General features: G+C 35.4%; 1 protein-coding gene across 2 annotated transcripts in view; it reads left to right on the forward strand.

Moving 5' to 3' along the window:
• The window catches only part of WRN (WRN RecQ like helicase), a 146,840-nt gene extending 135,422 nt beyond the window's left edge, over nt 1–11,418 (forward strand). The window contains exons 33-34 of one of the 2 annotated variants that reach the window (XM_032143574.2): nt 4,696–4,904; nt 10,658–11,418. In XM_032143574.2, coding sequence (XP_031999465.1) covers nt 4,696–4,904; nt 10,658–10,765 — 317 coding nt within the window. In that variant the 3' untranslated portion in view covers nt 10,766–11,418. Of the gene's footprint in view, nt 1–4,695; nt 4,905–10,657 lie in introns of those variants that run through there. The other variant, XM_032143576.2, reaches the window with a different exon arrangement.
• The last annotated feature ends 5,649 nt before the right edge of the window (nt 11,419–17,067 follow it).

The following is a 17,067-nucleotide window of genomic DNA, read 5'->3' on the forward strand; positions in this document are numbered from 1 at the left end:
CAGTTAGAATGGCCATCATTAAAAAATCAGGAAACAACAGGTGCTGGAGAGGATGTGGAGAAATAGGAACACTTTTACACTGTTGGTGGGACTGTAAACTAGTTCAACCATTGTGGAAGTCAGTGTGGCGATTCCTCAGGGATCTAGAACTAGAAATACCATTTGACCCAGCCATCCCATTACTGGGTATATACCCAAAGGACTATAAATCATGCTGCTATAAAGACACATGCACACGTATGTTTATTGCGGCACTATTCACAATAGCAAAGACTTGGAACCAACCCAAATGTCCAACAACGATAGACTGGATTAAGAAAATGTGGCACATATACACCATGGAATACTATGCAGCCACAAAAAATGATGAGTTCATGTCCTTTGTAGGGACATGGATGAAACTGGAAACCATCATTCTCAGTAAACTATCCCAAGGACAAAAAACCAAACACCGCATGTTCTCACTCATAGGTGGGAATTGAACAATGAGAACTCATGGACACAGGAAGGGGAACATCACACTCCGGGGACTGTTGTGGGGTGGAGGGACGGAGGAGGGACAGCATTAGGAGATATACCTAATGCTAAATGACGAGTTAGTGGGTGCAGCAAAACAACATGGCACATGTATACATATGTAACAAACCTGCACATTGTGCACATGTACCCTAAAACCTAAAGTATAATAATAATAAAAAAAAGAATGTATGAACTTAATAAGTATATAAGAAAGAATGTTCCCCAAAATGTATTTTATACAGACATACAATTTAAGAATTCAAACAGGTTGTAATGGGGGGTGTGTGTGTGTGTGCGCACGCATGCTCATTCACACCAAAGAATTCTTGGGCATATGTTCCCGAATGTCCTAAATGGACATTCTAACATCACTTCATTATGGGCAGAGGGAAATGGTAGAGGAAAATTTCATATTATATTATTCAGCCATGTATTGACAGCATCTGTTTTATTTGCCTATGGTAAAGAATTGAAGTGCTGTTAATTTGCTTTCTAAATCATGTAGGCACAAAGTTATGGAACTTTAGATTTAGAAATGAAATTGGAAATCATTACACTTTCCCTTTCCTATCCCCACCCTGTTTTGGAGATAAGGAATGTGAGGCCTAGAGAGTTATAAAACTGTTTTAATACCATGTCTAAGATTAATGACTGAGCAAGTTTTTCTTTTTACTCGTGTTAAAGTTGTATTGCCAATTAACTTAAAAGAAAGAAATATGCAATTTCTAATCCTGATATAAGATATGGGTATATAAACTCTAACTTGATGAGTGAAACAAACTAACTTATTTATAATCCGTTTCATGTCTTTATTTGTTGGGTGTTTTTACCCCTTACCTTTAAAGTAAGAAATATTAAAATCAAGCAGAATATAATAATGAAAAATTCTTAAGACATACTGATTAAAAACTTATCCTTCTGTTAATACACTGTATGTAGGTTGCATATATAATATGAAAAAGTATATTTTTTGTAGCCTACTTTTAAATCCAGAATAGAGGAGGTTAAGAAGGTTGTGATAACCATGAACTCTTTTTTTTTTTTTTTTGAGACAAAATCTTACTCTGTTGCCCAGGCTGGTGTGCAGTGGCACAGTCATAGCTTACTGCAGGCTTGAACTCTTGGGCTCAAGCAAGCCTTTCACTTCAGCCTCCCAAGTAGCTGGGACCACACCTGGCTAATTTTTAAATATTTTTGTAGAGATGGGGTCTCACTAATTTGCCCAGGCTAGTCTTGAACCCCGAGCCTCAAGCGATCCTCCCACCTCAGCCTGCCTAAGTGCTGGGATTACAGGTGTGAGCCACTGAGCCCAGCCCTCTTTTATTTCTTTTGATAGTACACTCATAATCGTTAAACTATCATTTATGGATGTGAGATTGTGCTTTTGGATTCTTATTTTTTCTTTATAAAATACTCTTTGTTCTCTTACTATAGAAAACATTGTTGGATTATAAATGATAATAACAAGGAATGAGGATATACATACTATAATAACAATTCAGATATGTTATTTTCATATTTTATTTAACTGTAGCCATGCCACAATAATTTAGAGTTTTAAAGAACAAGTTTGATTGAAATCTAAACTTTGTACAATCCTGAATTGAGAAGTTTCCTATATTTTATTATGACAGAATCTTTACCTAAAAATAAAGTAATTATGAATTGAGAAAACATAGCTATTAATTTCATACTCTGTTAAGTAGATTTTGTCTGGAAAACTGTTCATATTTAAAGGAGCTTTGTACCTTTGTATTCTTTTCGTTTTTCCTTGTTTATATAATTTTAAACTCTGTATGGATTTGGCATTCTAACTATGCTCAATAATAAATTAAGGCATTGAATGAGGTACCTAGATAGTATTTGGATTAATTTTATTCCCCAATTCTTAATGTGCAAGTAACTGGAAAATTAAGAGTGGCTTCGAAGGGATCTACTACAAAAGTGAGGGTAATATGATCTCTTTTAAAACACTGAAGGTGTGTAGCCAGTGTTGTTGTTAATTCTGCAGTAGATATTTTTAGCACTTATTTACGTGGGAAGTTAGAGCAGAGTAAGATGCACCTGTAAAGCTAAATGCCACTTTTTTGCATATCTATAAAATGCAGGATGAATTTACCATAGAAATATAAAGCGTACTTATAGAAATGTATTAGAAAAATATATGAATTTTTAACTTATCTCTAGAAATTAACCTTATACATTTAACTTTAAATCATTAGTAGTGATTTAACACCATAAGCAGGTGTTTATGCATCATCATTTTATGAACAAAAGACATTCTAATTTTAGAAATAAAGTGATTCAAAAGAGAATAAAATATCTTATTTTTTCTTTTAAAATTAATTTGTTTAGCCCATTACACGATAATAGCTCAAGCTTGTGTGATTTTTCCCTAAAAAATTGGTTTATAAATATTTCATTTACAGTATGAAGAAATTAATCATACATAGTTTATTTATCTAATTTCTAAATACCCGCAGAAGAAAATGAATTTAATGCAATATAGTTGTATATTACTTGGTTTCGAGTGTGGGAAAATTTATATGGTCTTTCTAAAACCACACTATCAGTAGAAATACAATGTGAGCTACATATGCAATTTTACATGTTCTAGTAGCCACATTTTAAAAAGTAAATGGATGCAATTTATTTTGAAAATATAATTTAGTCTACTATATTTAAAATTTTATCATTTCAACATGTAATCAATATGAAAATATTAATGAGGTATTTTACGTACTTTTTTCTGTAATAAGCCTTTGTAATCAGGTATGTACTTTATATATACAACAAATCTTCTGATGCTAAATTTTAACTGGAAATACTTGATCTGTGTTTAGCTTTTGTAAAATTTACTGTTGAACAAAGTGGACTAATGTGCCCAAGTTGTTCCAAACATATTTTAAAATTTGAAGACAAAAAGCAACTCAAAGTAAATTTGGATACACACATACAACAGAATACTCCTCAGCCACTAAAAAATGATGAAATAGTAAAATTGGGGGAATTTTGACGATATTAGGATGATATAATGACCAAGGGACAATACAATTTTAGTTTGGTTGAGAGATATGATAGTCACGTTGCTGATTTTACTATGTATAGAGGTTATCTTTTCCTTTCTAAGATTTTGAAACTTTAGTTAACCCACTGACCTAGTTTCTATTAGCTGTGTAACTTTCTCTTCCTGTTTTTTGTTTTGTTTTGTTTTTTTGCTTTTTAAACTGCAGTGTTTTGAGGAGTCTTGGAGTAGCAAGCTAACCTTTGGAAGAAAGGAAAATATAAACCTGAAAACTAGTAATTTAAAGAACGTCTTTTCAGGTTGTCATTTGAAAAATACTTGGTTCCTGATCACTGATTTGAATTGGGTGTCAAATGTTTGATATGTTTTGTAAATTAGGTGAAGATGAGTGAGTAGGCTCTAAACTTGGGTTTACCGCACTCTGGAGCATTGCAGAAGAATGTGGTGTTGGAAGGAAGTGCTGAAACATAGTTATTGGCTTGCCTATAGGAGGGTGCTACATAATTTTAGAAGGTGTCAAGAAATTGACACAGTCTGAATTAGTTCTGTTGAGCTGCAAAAAATGTAAAGTTTCTTGATTCTGAAAATAAGAAATATGTTCCCAGAAATCTCATCTAGTTAATGTGCTTTTAAAATCATTGATGTCTCTTGTTATTACAATAATAGCCATTGGAAGAATCTTTTTTATTAGAATCTTATTTATAAGTACGATTAGCTTCTACTTAAATAAATTGTTTTTATACTTGATGTTAGGCAAAAGGCCAACAAGTGATCAGAATAAATTATTTTAAGAGAAAACTAATTATAATTGATATTTGGAATTGGAAGCACAATTTCCTTTAGAACAATTCCACAAATGGTTGTTTTGATTCTCACGGCAGCCCACAAAAGACAATTTGAAACACAATTTATGCAGTGTCAGTAGTACTGACCTGACTTTGGATCTTGGAGGCAGGGGCTTCAGGTGATACCCGAGTGGAGTTTTTACTCTATTTCCATTCCGTAAGGCTGTAGGCATTTGAAAGAGGAAACTTTTCTTTGGCAACCTTCCTCCTTCCTTTCTACAGAATATTTCACTATTTCTAGCTCATAGGTTTTCTAAAATATTCTCTGTAATTTATTTTGAAATGGAGTTTTTTTATCTTTTACAGATATGAGTAAAATTAACCTAATCAGAATGTTAGTTCCTGAAAACATTGACACGTACCTTATCCACATGGCAATTGAGAGCCTTAAACATGGTCCTGACAGCGGACTTCAACCTTCATGTGATGTCAACAAAAGGAGATGTTTTCCCAGTTCTGAAGAGATCTGTTCAAGTTCTAAGAGAAGCAAGGAAGAAGTAGGCATCAATACCGAGGTATTAATTATATATAGAATTTTCATATAGTGTCAGTTTGTTCAATTTGCATATCCTAGTACTAGAATGCTATATTTTTTGAACTGTTATGAATTTTGATATGATTACTTTCTCTATGTGCTACATTTCCTTTGCTTTTCATAAATGTGATCTGAGAAAAGTAATTTAAAAAAAAGACAGTAAAAGGGAGGTTTAGTCCATCTGTTTAGCTTATTGTGTAGAATGTCAGCTTAAATTTTACCTGTACCTCATATTGACCATATAGCCTGGAAAATCTTTCTTTAGGAGATATAGTTAATAGATTTAAGCATATGGCAGTTTATGTAGTTAATGAAAGTGAAAACAAATTGTATTATAAATACCTCCCAAACTGGTTTATTATCATTCTGTCATTCTTCCTGCTCTATTACTATGATATTGAATATCTGAGGTACAAGGATTATTGTTGCTTGTGGCTCTGCGCATTTCCTAGTGCTTTTGCATGATGAGAGAAAGATTGCAAATTTAGTATTATGTTAGATGGTATGTTTTATTAAAATCAAGTGCTTCAAAAATAATTGCTCTGTGTATGGCATGAGATAAATAGCAATCAGATAATATTATTTAATAATATGACTATTAAATGATGGCATAAATTTGAAAATTTGACCTTTGGCATCTTCCAGGTCTAAAATTACATGACTCCATTATAAATATTTTTGAAATGATTAACTGAAAAATTGTTTCAATTCTTAGTTGGTAAATTCAATGTGGTAGTAGGTGGTGGTGATTATTTGTATTAGAGAATTAGAAATTACACTTTAATTCTAAGGTAATCTTTATAGGATGTCCAGCAATTAAACTCCTACGTTTTTGAATTGCTTAAAAATAAGGGAACTGATCTTTTTAAATTCTGTACTTGAGTTAGGTCTGTATATATAGTCGTGTCCTAGATAATCTAATGGAACTTAATTAGTTGGAAATCTTTGTATTGTTTATAACTGAACTAGCTATAAGAGGAACATTAAAGAAAACATATTTTGGGTGGAGGTAATGAAATTTAGCTTCTAATGCTCAGCCTTTTATTTCTGTAATCTATACCAGATACCTAAGACCCTCTTATTTTTTCCCAGCTTCAACCTGTTAGTACAGGAAAAGGTGTAACTTACTATTTTTCCTCAATATTGAAGCACATTTGTAGTGAAATATTATTTTAACTATGTATTGCCATTTTTGCTTTTTCCCTATTTCAGTAACATTACATGTCAACAAGAGAATGGGGGGTATTTTGGGAGGGGTTGGGTGGGAAGAAATTTTACTAAGCTTACTAGATTCTAAAAGGTATACCTTATTTGGCCCCTTTTCCCCATTTAGGGGAACAAGGGTGTTGGGGGTTGGGAAGTAGATAAGAGGTGAGTGAGTCATCCAAAGCATCTGTCTTCATCAGCCTCCCTGTATGAAAAGCTGATTTCTGTGGAGTGTTGGAGGCCTACTTTCAGAATCTGTCATATGCTAACATTCATCTTCTCTACTGACCTGATTTATATCCCTTAGTCTGTTTCATTTTATAATTATGAGGCTTCTGACAAAGGATAAAGTCATTAGAACAAATTCTTTTTATTAATTGACGTATTGTTATGTTTATATCTCTTGTGTTTGCTATTAAGATAGAAGCTCAATCATGTCTTTGTTTAACAGAAAGGTGATGTCTTGGCATTGATAATTCTGATTCAATATCCATAGGTACATGGTGGATTCTTTAAATATTTAGTATTCTTTTATTTCTGGAAAGTTTTCTTAAACGATAGTTTTTTACAATTTCATTTCTATAAAGTTTTCTTAAATCATACTTTTTAGCATTTTGTTCCATTGCTTCATATTTCTTCTTCAGGAACTCCTGCTATGCGTGTATGTTGGATCTTCTTTACCTAGCTTCAATATTTGTCACCTTTCATGCATTCTTTTTATCTCATTTCTCTTTACATTTTTTCTTCCTTTTCACCTTCTAGTTCTCTTTTAACATAATCAGTTGTATTTATTTCTGTATTCCACATAGCTTAGTATTCACTTATTTTTAAATTATTTTTAAAACATTTTTAGATTTAAAAATTCTTTTTTTATTTATATATACATGTATTATTTTATTTTTACCAAAGGAGCAACACTATTAACTGAAGACTTCTATAATTTTTTTCTCTTATTTCTGATTCTTTCCTCAGTTTTCCCCCAGTTTTGAATTTTTCTAATTTTGATTTGTGATGTCCTTTTGTGTTTTAGATAATTTTCCTAATGTTTTCCAGCTCATTTTGAAAGGCTACAGTTTTATTCTGTATCTAGTCAAGTCTTTCTGGTGTCAAAGATTTGACCTTGACACTTTTCTTCTGCTCATTTTCGTATGAGATTAGTTTTCCTGTACTTTCAAAAGAAGGCATGGTTCAAGATGGCTTTCCCAATTTCACATCTGTCTCTAATGTTTTTGTGTAACGTCTAAAATATGGAAACTTGGTTTATGAGATCTACTCTGCCATTTTTATCTGGGCTTTCTCTTCCTTTTGTCTCTGTTGTACCTGTCCTGCTTGGTTTTAATTTAACCCCAGTGGTTTCTCCTGAATGTGGAGCCTTCTAGAAGGCAGCCTCAGCTAGTCCCAGGGTTCAGAGTAGCCAGCTGCTTTCTTCACCTAAGAGACCACTGTGAATTCCTTGTACTCACTTGCTATTGGCTTGGACAAAAGCCCTCCCATTTTCAGATGCCATTATCAGATTAATCTCTCATTAATCTGTCTTTCCAGTGTATGCCTGTGGGCTATCTTGGGGTTCTCTTGTTACCAGACATCTCCCTGCTTGCTTCTGCTTTCTCCCATACAGATGTCAGTACTGTGCAGGTCTTAATTGCTGTTGGTGGTTTGCCCCTACATTCTTACAGTTTTAGTTTCCCAAGGATACCTTTAAACTTGGTTTTATTGTAAATGTTGACAGTGGATTTTGGGTTTTACTATCTAGTTCTGTCTTAATTCTGGAATTCAGAAAGATTAAAAGCTCTGTTGCTGCTGCTGCTGCCACCGTCTTCCCAGTACCCTCTCCTCCTATGTCTTTTTTTCTTCTTATTTTTCTTGACTGTATGAGAGAGAATGTATGACATTTCCTGCTTGACCACTGTTTGATTATAAATTAAAATACACAATATTTTATACAAATTGTTTTGTAGAAGATTTATTTACAGATGCTCTTTCACAGGTAAAATTGATTTATGAAAATAGTTTTCATGACAAATGCATCAGGCTTGGTAACTAAATATATGGATTGATCTTGTTTATAAATGAAATTAAATGTGAACGTAACTTATGTATTTCTGTATTTGCTTACATCTGTATGTACACATATAATCAGCAAATGAGTTGACATTTCCCATTTGTAACTTAATAGCTTGGTAACAGAGTTGGGAATATTAAAAAGATGTAAAGAGCCCCTTAAAATTTTGTTGCTGGGAATTCTGGTCTTCTACTGATGAAGGAAATAGACACTGGAAGGCATTGCTTCTATTAGGTAACTTAGATCTCATACTGACGACTTCTTCAAATACTTATTGTTGACACTCAAAAGACACACTTAGTGTAAGTAAGCATTTCCCCCCTTTTCTCAGTGAAATAAGATCATTATTATAATTCCATTATAAATGCTGATGATCATATTTATAGAAATATAGAAGACTTGAAATGATATTAGCTACCAATTAATGTGTTTGAAGAAGAAATCAGAATGTGTTTTGCTATTTTACATTTATTCTTATTTAACTCCAAATAATTCAGTGATGTTATATACTGTTATTTCCATTTCTCTGTGAAGACGTTGAAGCTTCAGTAACATGCATAATAAGGTCAGACATTTAGCAAGTGGCTCAGTTAAAATTCAAACCTGGTTCTGCCTGGTTTCAAAGTCTGTGCTACTCCATGGTATTAGGCTACAACATGACTTAGGGTTTCTTCCTCTGCTCTGTTGCTGTACAGATGTCCTCCTCTTTTGGCAGAGTGGGAGAAAATTTTTGCAATCTATCCATCTGATAAAGGTCCAATATCCAGAATCTACCAGGAACCTAAACAAATCTACAAGGAACCTAAGCAAATTTACAAGAAAAAAAACATTAAAAAGTGGGCAAAGGACTTGATCAGACACATCTCAAAAGAAGACATTTATGTAGCCAACAAACATGGAAAAAAGCTCAACATCACTGATCATTAGAAAAATGCAAAATGCCTTTTCTGTATGCCACCTTATATCCCCAATATTTATTATTTCTAAGTCACAGTATCTTACAGTGTATATAAGTCTCATCCATTCTTTTGATTTTCTCTTCCCTGCTTGCAATTGGGTACCTAGGAACAAAGTTGCAATCTGAGCCAGTTTTTTCTTTAGCCTTTGCTGATGTGTAAAAAGCCATTTTTTCTACCCTGGATTTCTTTACTTAAGCTGGAACAGCTAAGTTTTTACCTTTCTTAAATATAAAGTTTCGGAGTCTTCTGCCAAGGATCTTTTGCTGTTTTCCTACTGTTAAATATTTCAAAGCCTTTTTTGAACATATGAAGTATAATCAAGCATAGCAAGCAGCTGATGAACAATATCTAGATAAGTCTTCATTCTTGAAATGGAATAAATGGTATTTTTGTATTTTAGGCTAACGGGCATCTTGTACCTTAGATAAGGCCAACCTTCTCATAAAATTGCTCAATTACTTTTATTAATAATAACCAAATTAACTCTGGATTCCAGGGTGTACTCATGATGGAATGATTTCTCTGTCATGTTATCCTGAGGATCTAGTACTCTGAGATAACACAAATGTATGCTACTTTAGGCTTATGAAACACTCAGCTACTTAAACTTATTTAATTTTTTTCATGTGCAGATGGTATTGTACCCAAACACTACCTTTGTGTGTGTGTGTTTTGTTTTGTTTTGTTTTGAGACAGGGTCTTACTCTGCCCAGGCTGGAGTGCAGTGGTGTGATTATAGCTTACTACAGCCTTGACCTCCTGGGCTCCAGTGGTCCTCCCAAAGTGTTGGGATTGCAGGCATGAGCCACCTCACCCAGCCTTAAATTATTTTTTTTCAATGATGTTTAACCTGAGGGTTAGAGGCTCTTTGGCACGTGAGCTGCTGAAATGTGTGCAGAAGTGTTGTGCTCATGTATGTTTCTCTTTTTTTCTGGGAAGTGGATCTGTAGTGATTCTCAGATGAGTCTATGAGACAAGAAACTTTTATTTTTTTCATTTATTTAGCAAATGTTTGTTAAGTATACTATGCCTTGGCCACTCTGCAGGGTGCTGATTGGACCAGTCTGTCTACCTACCATTGTAGATGTTAGAAGCTATATTCTTTTCACATGCCTAATATAACTCTTTGTGTATGTATGCATGCCCAGGCATGTTCCTTCCTCAGAACATTAAATTCACCATTTTGGTCCACTCAAGGCAAGTACACCGTGGGACACAGATCTGAAATAATGTCCAGATTTTTACTTACTGAATGAGGTGTCTTGAGTGTATAAGACTACATGATGAGATGGCAAATAATTGCCTGAAGAAATGATATAGTGATTTTGTGTGTCTTATATTTATTTACTTTTTGATCCAGAAATAAATTATATAGATACCACTGTTTTGTTTGGATGGGGGAGAAAGGATGGGTGTATATTCAGGAACCTATGTTACTTTTTTGCAACTAGTACCCCTTCTCAGTAGTACAAATATTTGATTTCTTTTTCTTTCTATTTCCTATAGACTTCATCTGCAGAGAGAGAGAGACGATTACCTGTGTGGTTTGCCAAACGAAGTGATACCAGCAAGAAATTAATGGACAAAACGAAAAGGGGAGGTCTTTTTAGTTAAGCCGGCAATTACCGGAACAATTATGTTTCTTGCTGTATTATAAGAGAAGAGCTATATTTTATTTCTGAAGAGTAAGGAATAGTATTTTGGCTTAAAAATTATTCTAATTACAAAGTTCACTGTTTATTGAAGAACTGGCATGTTAAATCAGCCTTCTGCAATTCATGTAAAGTTTCTGGGTCTTCTGGGAGCCTACGTGAGTACATCACGTAACAGAAGATTAAATTAGACTTCCTGTAAGATTGCGTTAAGAAACTGTTACTGTCCTATTTTCTAATCTCTTTATTAAAACAGTGTATTTGGAAAATGTTATGTGCTCTGATTTGATATAGATAACAGATTAGTAGTTACATGGTAATTATGTGATCTATAATATTCATATATTATCAAAATTCTGTTTTGTAAATGTAAGAAAGCATAGTTATTTTACAAATTGTCTTTTCTGTCTTTTGAAGAACCTCTTAAATACATTGTTAAATGGTATTAGTTGACCAGGCCAGTGAAAATGAAACCACATTTTGGGTGCCATTAAATAGGGAAAAAACATGTAAAAAATGTAAAATGGATACCAATTGCACTAGGCAACTGTACTTGTATTTTATATACAATTTCTATTATTTTTCAAATAATAAAACAATGTTTTTCATACTGAATATTATATATGTATTTTTTAGCTTTAATTTACTTAATTACTTTATTCTAATCTCTCTTATGTAGCACATGTGACTTAATTTAAAACCTATACTGTGACACAGAGTTGGGTAAATAATGATTATTTAACTTTAAGCAGTTCACCATACATTTCAAAGCCTTCGACTGGCTTTTTTGTAAATAAAAATAACTTGTTAAGAAAAATATATGTGCCATAGAAGAACTAGAAAATTCAGGGAAGTGAGAAAAATGAAAATAAAAATCATTCATAGTTTTACTAGTAGCTAATCACAGTCAACCCCTTTTGTGTATCCCGCCAGACTTTTTTATGTTCATTTGTTTTTAGGTAAAATATAAAAGTCTCGTATGTTCCCATTTTTCTGCATTGCTTTACCAGAAGGTAGTGGCGCCTATTAAATATGTGATATGCCAACAACGATAGACTGGATTAAGAAAATGTGGCACATATACACCATGGAATACTATGCAGCCATAAAAAATGATGAGTTCATGTCCTTTTTAGGGACATGGATGAAACGGGAAATCATCATTCTCAGTAAACTATTGCAAGGACGAAAAACCAAACACCGCATGTTCTCACTCATAGGTGGGAATTGAACAATGAGAACTCATGGACACAGGAAGGGGAACATCACACTCCGGGGAATGTTGTGGGGTGGGGGGAGGGATAGCATTAGGAGATATACCTAATGCTAAATGACAAGTTAATGGGTGCAGCACACCAACATGGCACATATATACATATGTAACAAACCTACACATTGTGCACATATACCCTAAAACTTAAAGTATAATAATTAAAAAAATATATGTGATATGTAGTTCTCCAGCCATGGCTTCTGCATTTGCATGCTTTTGTGTGTGCATCTGCAATACCCTGTGAATATCCTGTGTGATGGAGTGGCAGGTATGCACAGACACGTCTGCTGCATGCCTAGGTACGAGGCTGTCTCCAGGAGAAGCACTTGTTTGATTATTTGAGTTGCCAATTGAATTTGCTGCTTTTTTTCATGGAATGCCATTTTCACTGAAAAGAATGACTAACGAAAAACGGTGATTGATTATTAGATTTGGATGTTTGGCAGACATTTTCTCAAAATTGAACTAAGCTGGCCTCTTCACGGAAAACAACTGGTATTTGTTGTGCCAATGATAAAATTGGAGATTTCTAGCAAAATGTATAATTTTGGAAAAGTTGTGTTCCTCCATTGGAAGCTTGACAGCTTTCCTTAACATAAAGACTTCTCTTTCTCTTCGCTTTCACTACTACTGCTACTACTAATTCTTCTTCTGATTCTTCTTCTTCTTCCTTTTCCTTCCTCCTCCTCCTCCTTCTTCTCTCTCTCTCTTTCTCTCTTTCTTTCAAGCAGTCCTCCCGCCTCAGTCTCCCAAAATAGTGGGATTACAGGTATGAGCCACCATGCACAGCCTTACATAAAGCCTTTTCTAATGCGATGGATAGTAACTAACAAATGTGAGTTTTTGATATTATATAAAGATTTTTTCTGTGTTTAGATGACCCATATAACTCAGTGAATCAGTATGTTCTGAATGACTAATATGTTAAGAAATCATGACTGAGGCCGGGTGCGGTGGCTCACGCCTGTAATCCCAGCACTTTGGGAGGCTGAGGCAGGTGGATCACCTGAGGTCAGGAGTTCGAGACCAGCCCGGCCAACATAGTGAAACCCTGTCTCTACTAAAAATCCAAAAATTAGCTGGGTGTGTTGGTGCGCACCTACAATCCCAACTACTTGGGAGGCTGAGGCAGAAGAATCGCTTGAACCCAGGAGGCGAGGATTGCAGTGAGCTGAGATCGTGCCACTGCACCCCAGCCTGGCGACAGAGCAAGACTCCGTCTGAAAAATAAAAAAAGAAATCTTGACTGGGTAAAAGATCTGTTCAGAGTACAAGATGGACCAATGGATTTGAATATAATATAACAGAGTATGAAAAAGTTTATTGATATAGTTTCAAATTACACACTGCAACTAATCTTTAAGAAACTATCACTTGTCCAGTTTTTGGTAAAATTTCAGAGAATAATGTCCACCATTATCTGAACAGGCTATTAAAATACTCTTTTCCAACTACGTGCCTGTGTAAAGTCAGATGTTTTTCATATACTTCAGCCAAAACAGCATATCAAAATGGATGAATGCAGAAGCAGATCTGAGAATACAGCCACCTCTGTTAAGCCAGACAATGAGATTTGCAAAATGTAAAACAATGCTGCTGTTCTCAGTTTTTAAAAAGATATTTTTTAAAAGTACTTATGTTAATGTGAACTTGGTTTACTACTGCTATTTTTAAATAAAACAAGAAACATTTTTAAATGTTTTAATTTCTAAAGTGGTAGTGATAGATATAACCTACATTAACAAAAGCTCTTTGGGGTCCTCAGTGATTTTTAAGAGTATAGAAGGGTTCTTAGACCGAAGAGACTGAGAAATGCTGATATAATGTTTTATTATAAAGGTGTACCATGAATTATGTACCTTACTTCATATTGTTGGACATTAAAGTTGCTTTCAGTTTTTTTGTTTTAAACAGCACTGCTTTGACCTTTTTAAAAAAATGAGTCAGGGTCTTGCTGTGTTGCCCAGGTTGGAGCGCAGTGGCTATTCACAGGCATGATCACAGCATGCTATAGCCTTGAATTCCTGGGCTCATGTGATACTTCCGCCTCAGCGTCCTGAGTAGCTGGGAGTATAGGCGTGCACCGCTATGCCCAGCTGCTTTGAACATTCTTGAAATGAAAAATGGTATAGTCTCCTACCATATCATAGCCAGAGGGGGAGAGAGAGAATTTTGTTATTGTTATGTTATCTGTAGTGGACTTTACGCCTTCCCAGCATAAATTCTCTCTTTCCCCATTTCTTGTGGCTCTTGATTTTTGTTGGGGTTCATTCCAAGGAGAATAATTTCCATCTGGATATTGGATTGGCACCTGTGACCTCTTCTGAGCTAGTCCCTAGTAACAGCGTCTGGATCTTGGGTAGGTGTGTGGCTAGCTGAGCTGCTGGTTCATGCCTTTCCTGAAATGATCCCTACCTCTGAATATTTGAGAAACCTGGGACATTAACTTCCCTTTACTTATGTTAAACCCCTTTGAATGAAGAGTTGTTTTTCACTTCCAGTTGTGTTCAGTTGTCACAGAAGCACGGTGATGTGATTGGTGGAAGGACCCGTCAACAGACCCAGAAGATGTAAAGTGTTTTTAAGCTCAAAGGATATGGGAATCTCAGAGGTAGTTACACCGAGTAGAGAATGAAGCAGCTCCTGGATGGAGGCAGAGGCTTCCTGGATCTTCGAGTTCTGTATGGGTTGTTGTATTAGGTTGGTGCAAAAGTGAGGCAGGAGAATAGGGTCTGGAGGCAGGGAAACTAAGGCCGATTCACACTGACTTCCTAGAACTAAATCAAAAGGAAAACCCCAATTTTCCAGACCTAAATAACAAAAGTACCAGATGGCTCCTCCCTTTCAACTGCCCCTCCCCCACAACTTTCTGTGTGGCACATGGAAAATTGAAAGTATCTCTGGTTGCTTTCTGCGTAGGAATGTAACTTTGTAACTAATCAGACGGATCGCAGGCCAAGTCTTGTCTGTACAGAAATGTAACTGTAACTTCACTTTAGCCTCTGATTGGTTGCTTTCCACAACCAATCAGATGCTTGCATAGGGTGTAACCGTTGTGACTTCACAAAGTGGTGGAAGTGTGGAAGGGCTATTTAAATTTTTATTCAGCCTCTGATTGGTTGTTTCACTTAAGCCTCTGACTGGTTCTTGAGTCCTGGAGCCAGTGGAGAGTACTTTATTTTCAGTAAATGCATGCTTTTGTTGCTTCATTCTTTCCTTGCTTTGTGCATTTTGTTCAGTTCTTCGTTCAAGACACCAAGAGCCTGGACACCCTCCACTGGTAACAAAAGTAATTGGTGTTTTTGCCATTAGAAGTAATGGCACAGAACAAGTACATGAGAGCGATTTCTTATGGAAAATTAAATGGAGCATAAGTCGTGTGCTCAGGTAAGGGAGCTGGGAACCGGCAGAGGAAGGTCTCCAACCCACACCCGTGGGATCTGAGTCTTTGAAAGTCCGTCCTCACCCTGTGTGAAGAATGGGAGCACGGCTGGACTCGTCACCGGGGGTTTTGGGGGGCTGAACTTGTCATTTGAGGGTGTAGGGAGGTTGGATGAGTCACAGGGGTGCAGGGAGGGGGCCCACTGGAGCTCCACCAGGACCCCAGCGCCCTAGATCCAAACCTGGTCATGCTTCCCACGCTCAGAGGCAAACCCCCCTCCCTTTGGGGGGCGGAGTCAGACGAGGCCCCCTCTCCATCCTTTTCCAGGTCCGGTGGGGGCGGGACTTTAAAGGTAAAAACAGCAATTACTTTTGCACCAACTTATCTTCTCAGTTTCCCTCCCCTCGCTCCCTACCACCTGAGTGTGTTTGGAGGCTCTGGCTCTTTGTACCTGCCTGATCACCAGGTGCAAGTAGCTGGGCCAGAAGGACCTCGGCACGTTACGGAATATTTACTATAGAAACAGGTAAGCTGAAGGCGAATTCTCCAGGTGTAGCCTGTGACCATAGATTCAGACAAAGCCCTGCCTGTTACCTGGAATTCAAAAAAGCTGTAGCCATACCAGATAGAATAAGAAAACATAGGATTCTTCCTATTCAAATAGGTTGCATATAATTAAGAGCATGAAAGATCCAATGGAATGAACTCAGAGTAGTTTTTGAGCTTAATAGACTTGAAGTATCTTATGGAAAAGAATTGCAAAATCACAGAAACAGTGAAGAAGGTTAGTTACAGCCTTGATGGGGTAGCTGATTTCAGCAGTCTCAGCTATCTGAAAAGGTATTTCCCAGATTTTGGCTGGGAACATAATCCTTAAATCATTTGAGATAATGTACTTGTTTCCTTACGGGGTAAATGTGCTTAAACCTTGAGAAAATGTAGACATAAGTAGAATATAGAATAAATTAAAACTTTGGTAGTAATGTTTTAGGATTAAGGAATAATAAGTACATATTTGATATTTAAGCATTTGTAATGCTTGAGATAATTTATCCTACTCAAGTAACAGATTACTCTTGTGACTCCAATGTAAAATGTATCATTGAAAAACTAGCATCTGCTTGTGATTTTTAAGTAGAAACCCTGCCATTTGAAAGGTATTTGCCTTTATTAATAGAGATATTTCATATGAATGTTTAACTTTGTTATTGCATAGAAGTATTTAAACAGATTTCACTTGCAAGAGAAAGATATCTAATAGGTTACTCTTAATCAGTACTAAATTACTACAATTACTATGTTCTATTAATATCGATTCATTAAAACCCAGAGCTTTAATTATGTGTCAGAAAATTAATTAAACTTTAGCCTCAAAATCAGCTTTATTTTCTAACTCAATGTTTAAAAATTGACAAGTATGTATTATACTTATGTCTTCATTCAGTAAACATTTGCATTTGTAGAATGCAAGACAACATGCTAGACACGTGAAAGATGGAATAAATAGAAGAAAATGCAACACAGATCTCATGCTTAAGAGGGACAGATTTACTCTGAAGATTCAATGAAAAAACATCCACAAAAAACTTTTCTACAAGAAACAAAACAT

This window comes from Hylobates moloch, unplaced genomic scaffold, assembly GCF_009828535.3.
Source record: "Hylobates moloch isolate HMO894 unplaced genomic scaffold, HMol_V3 SCAFFOLD_22, whole genome shotgun sequence".
Classification (NCBI taxonomy): Eukaryota; Metazoa; Chordata; class Mammalia; order Primates; family Hylobatidae; genus Hylobates; species Hylobates moloch.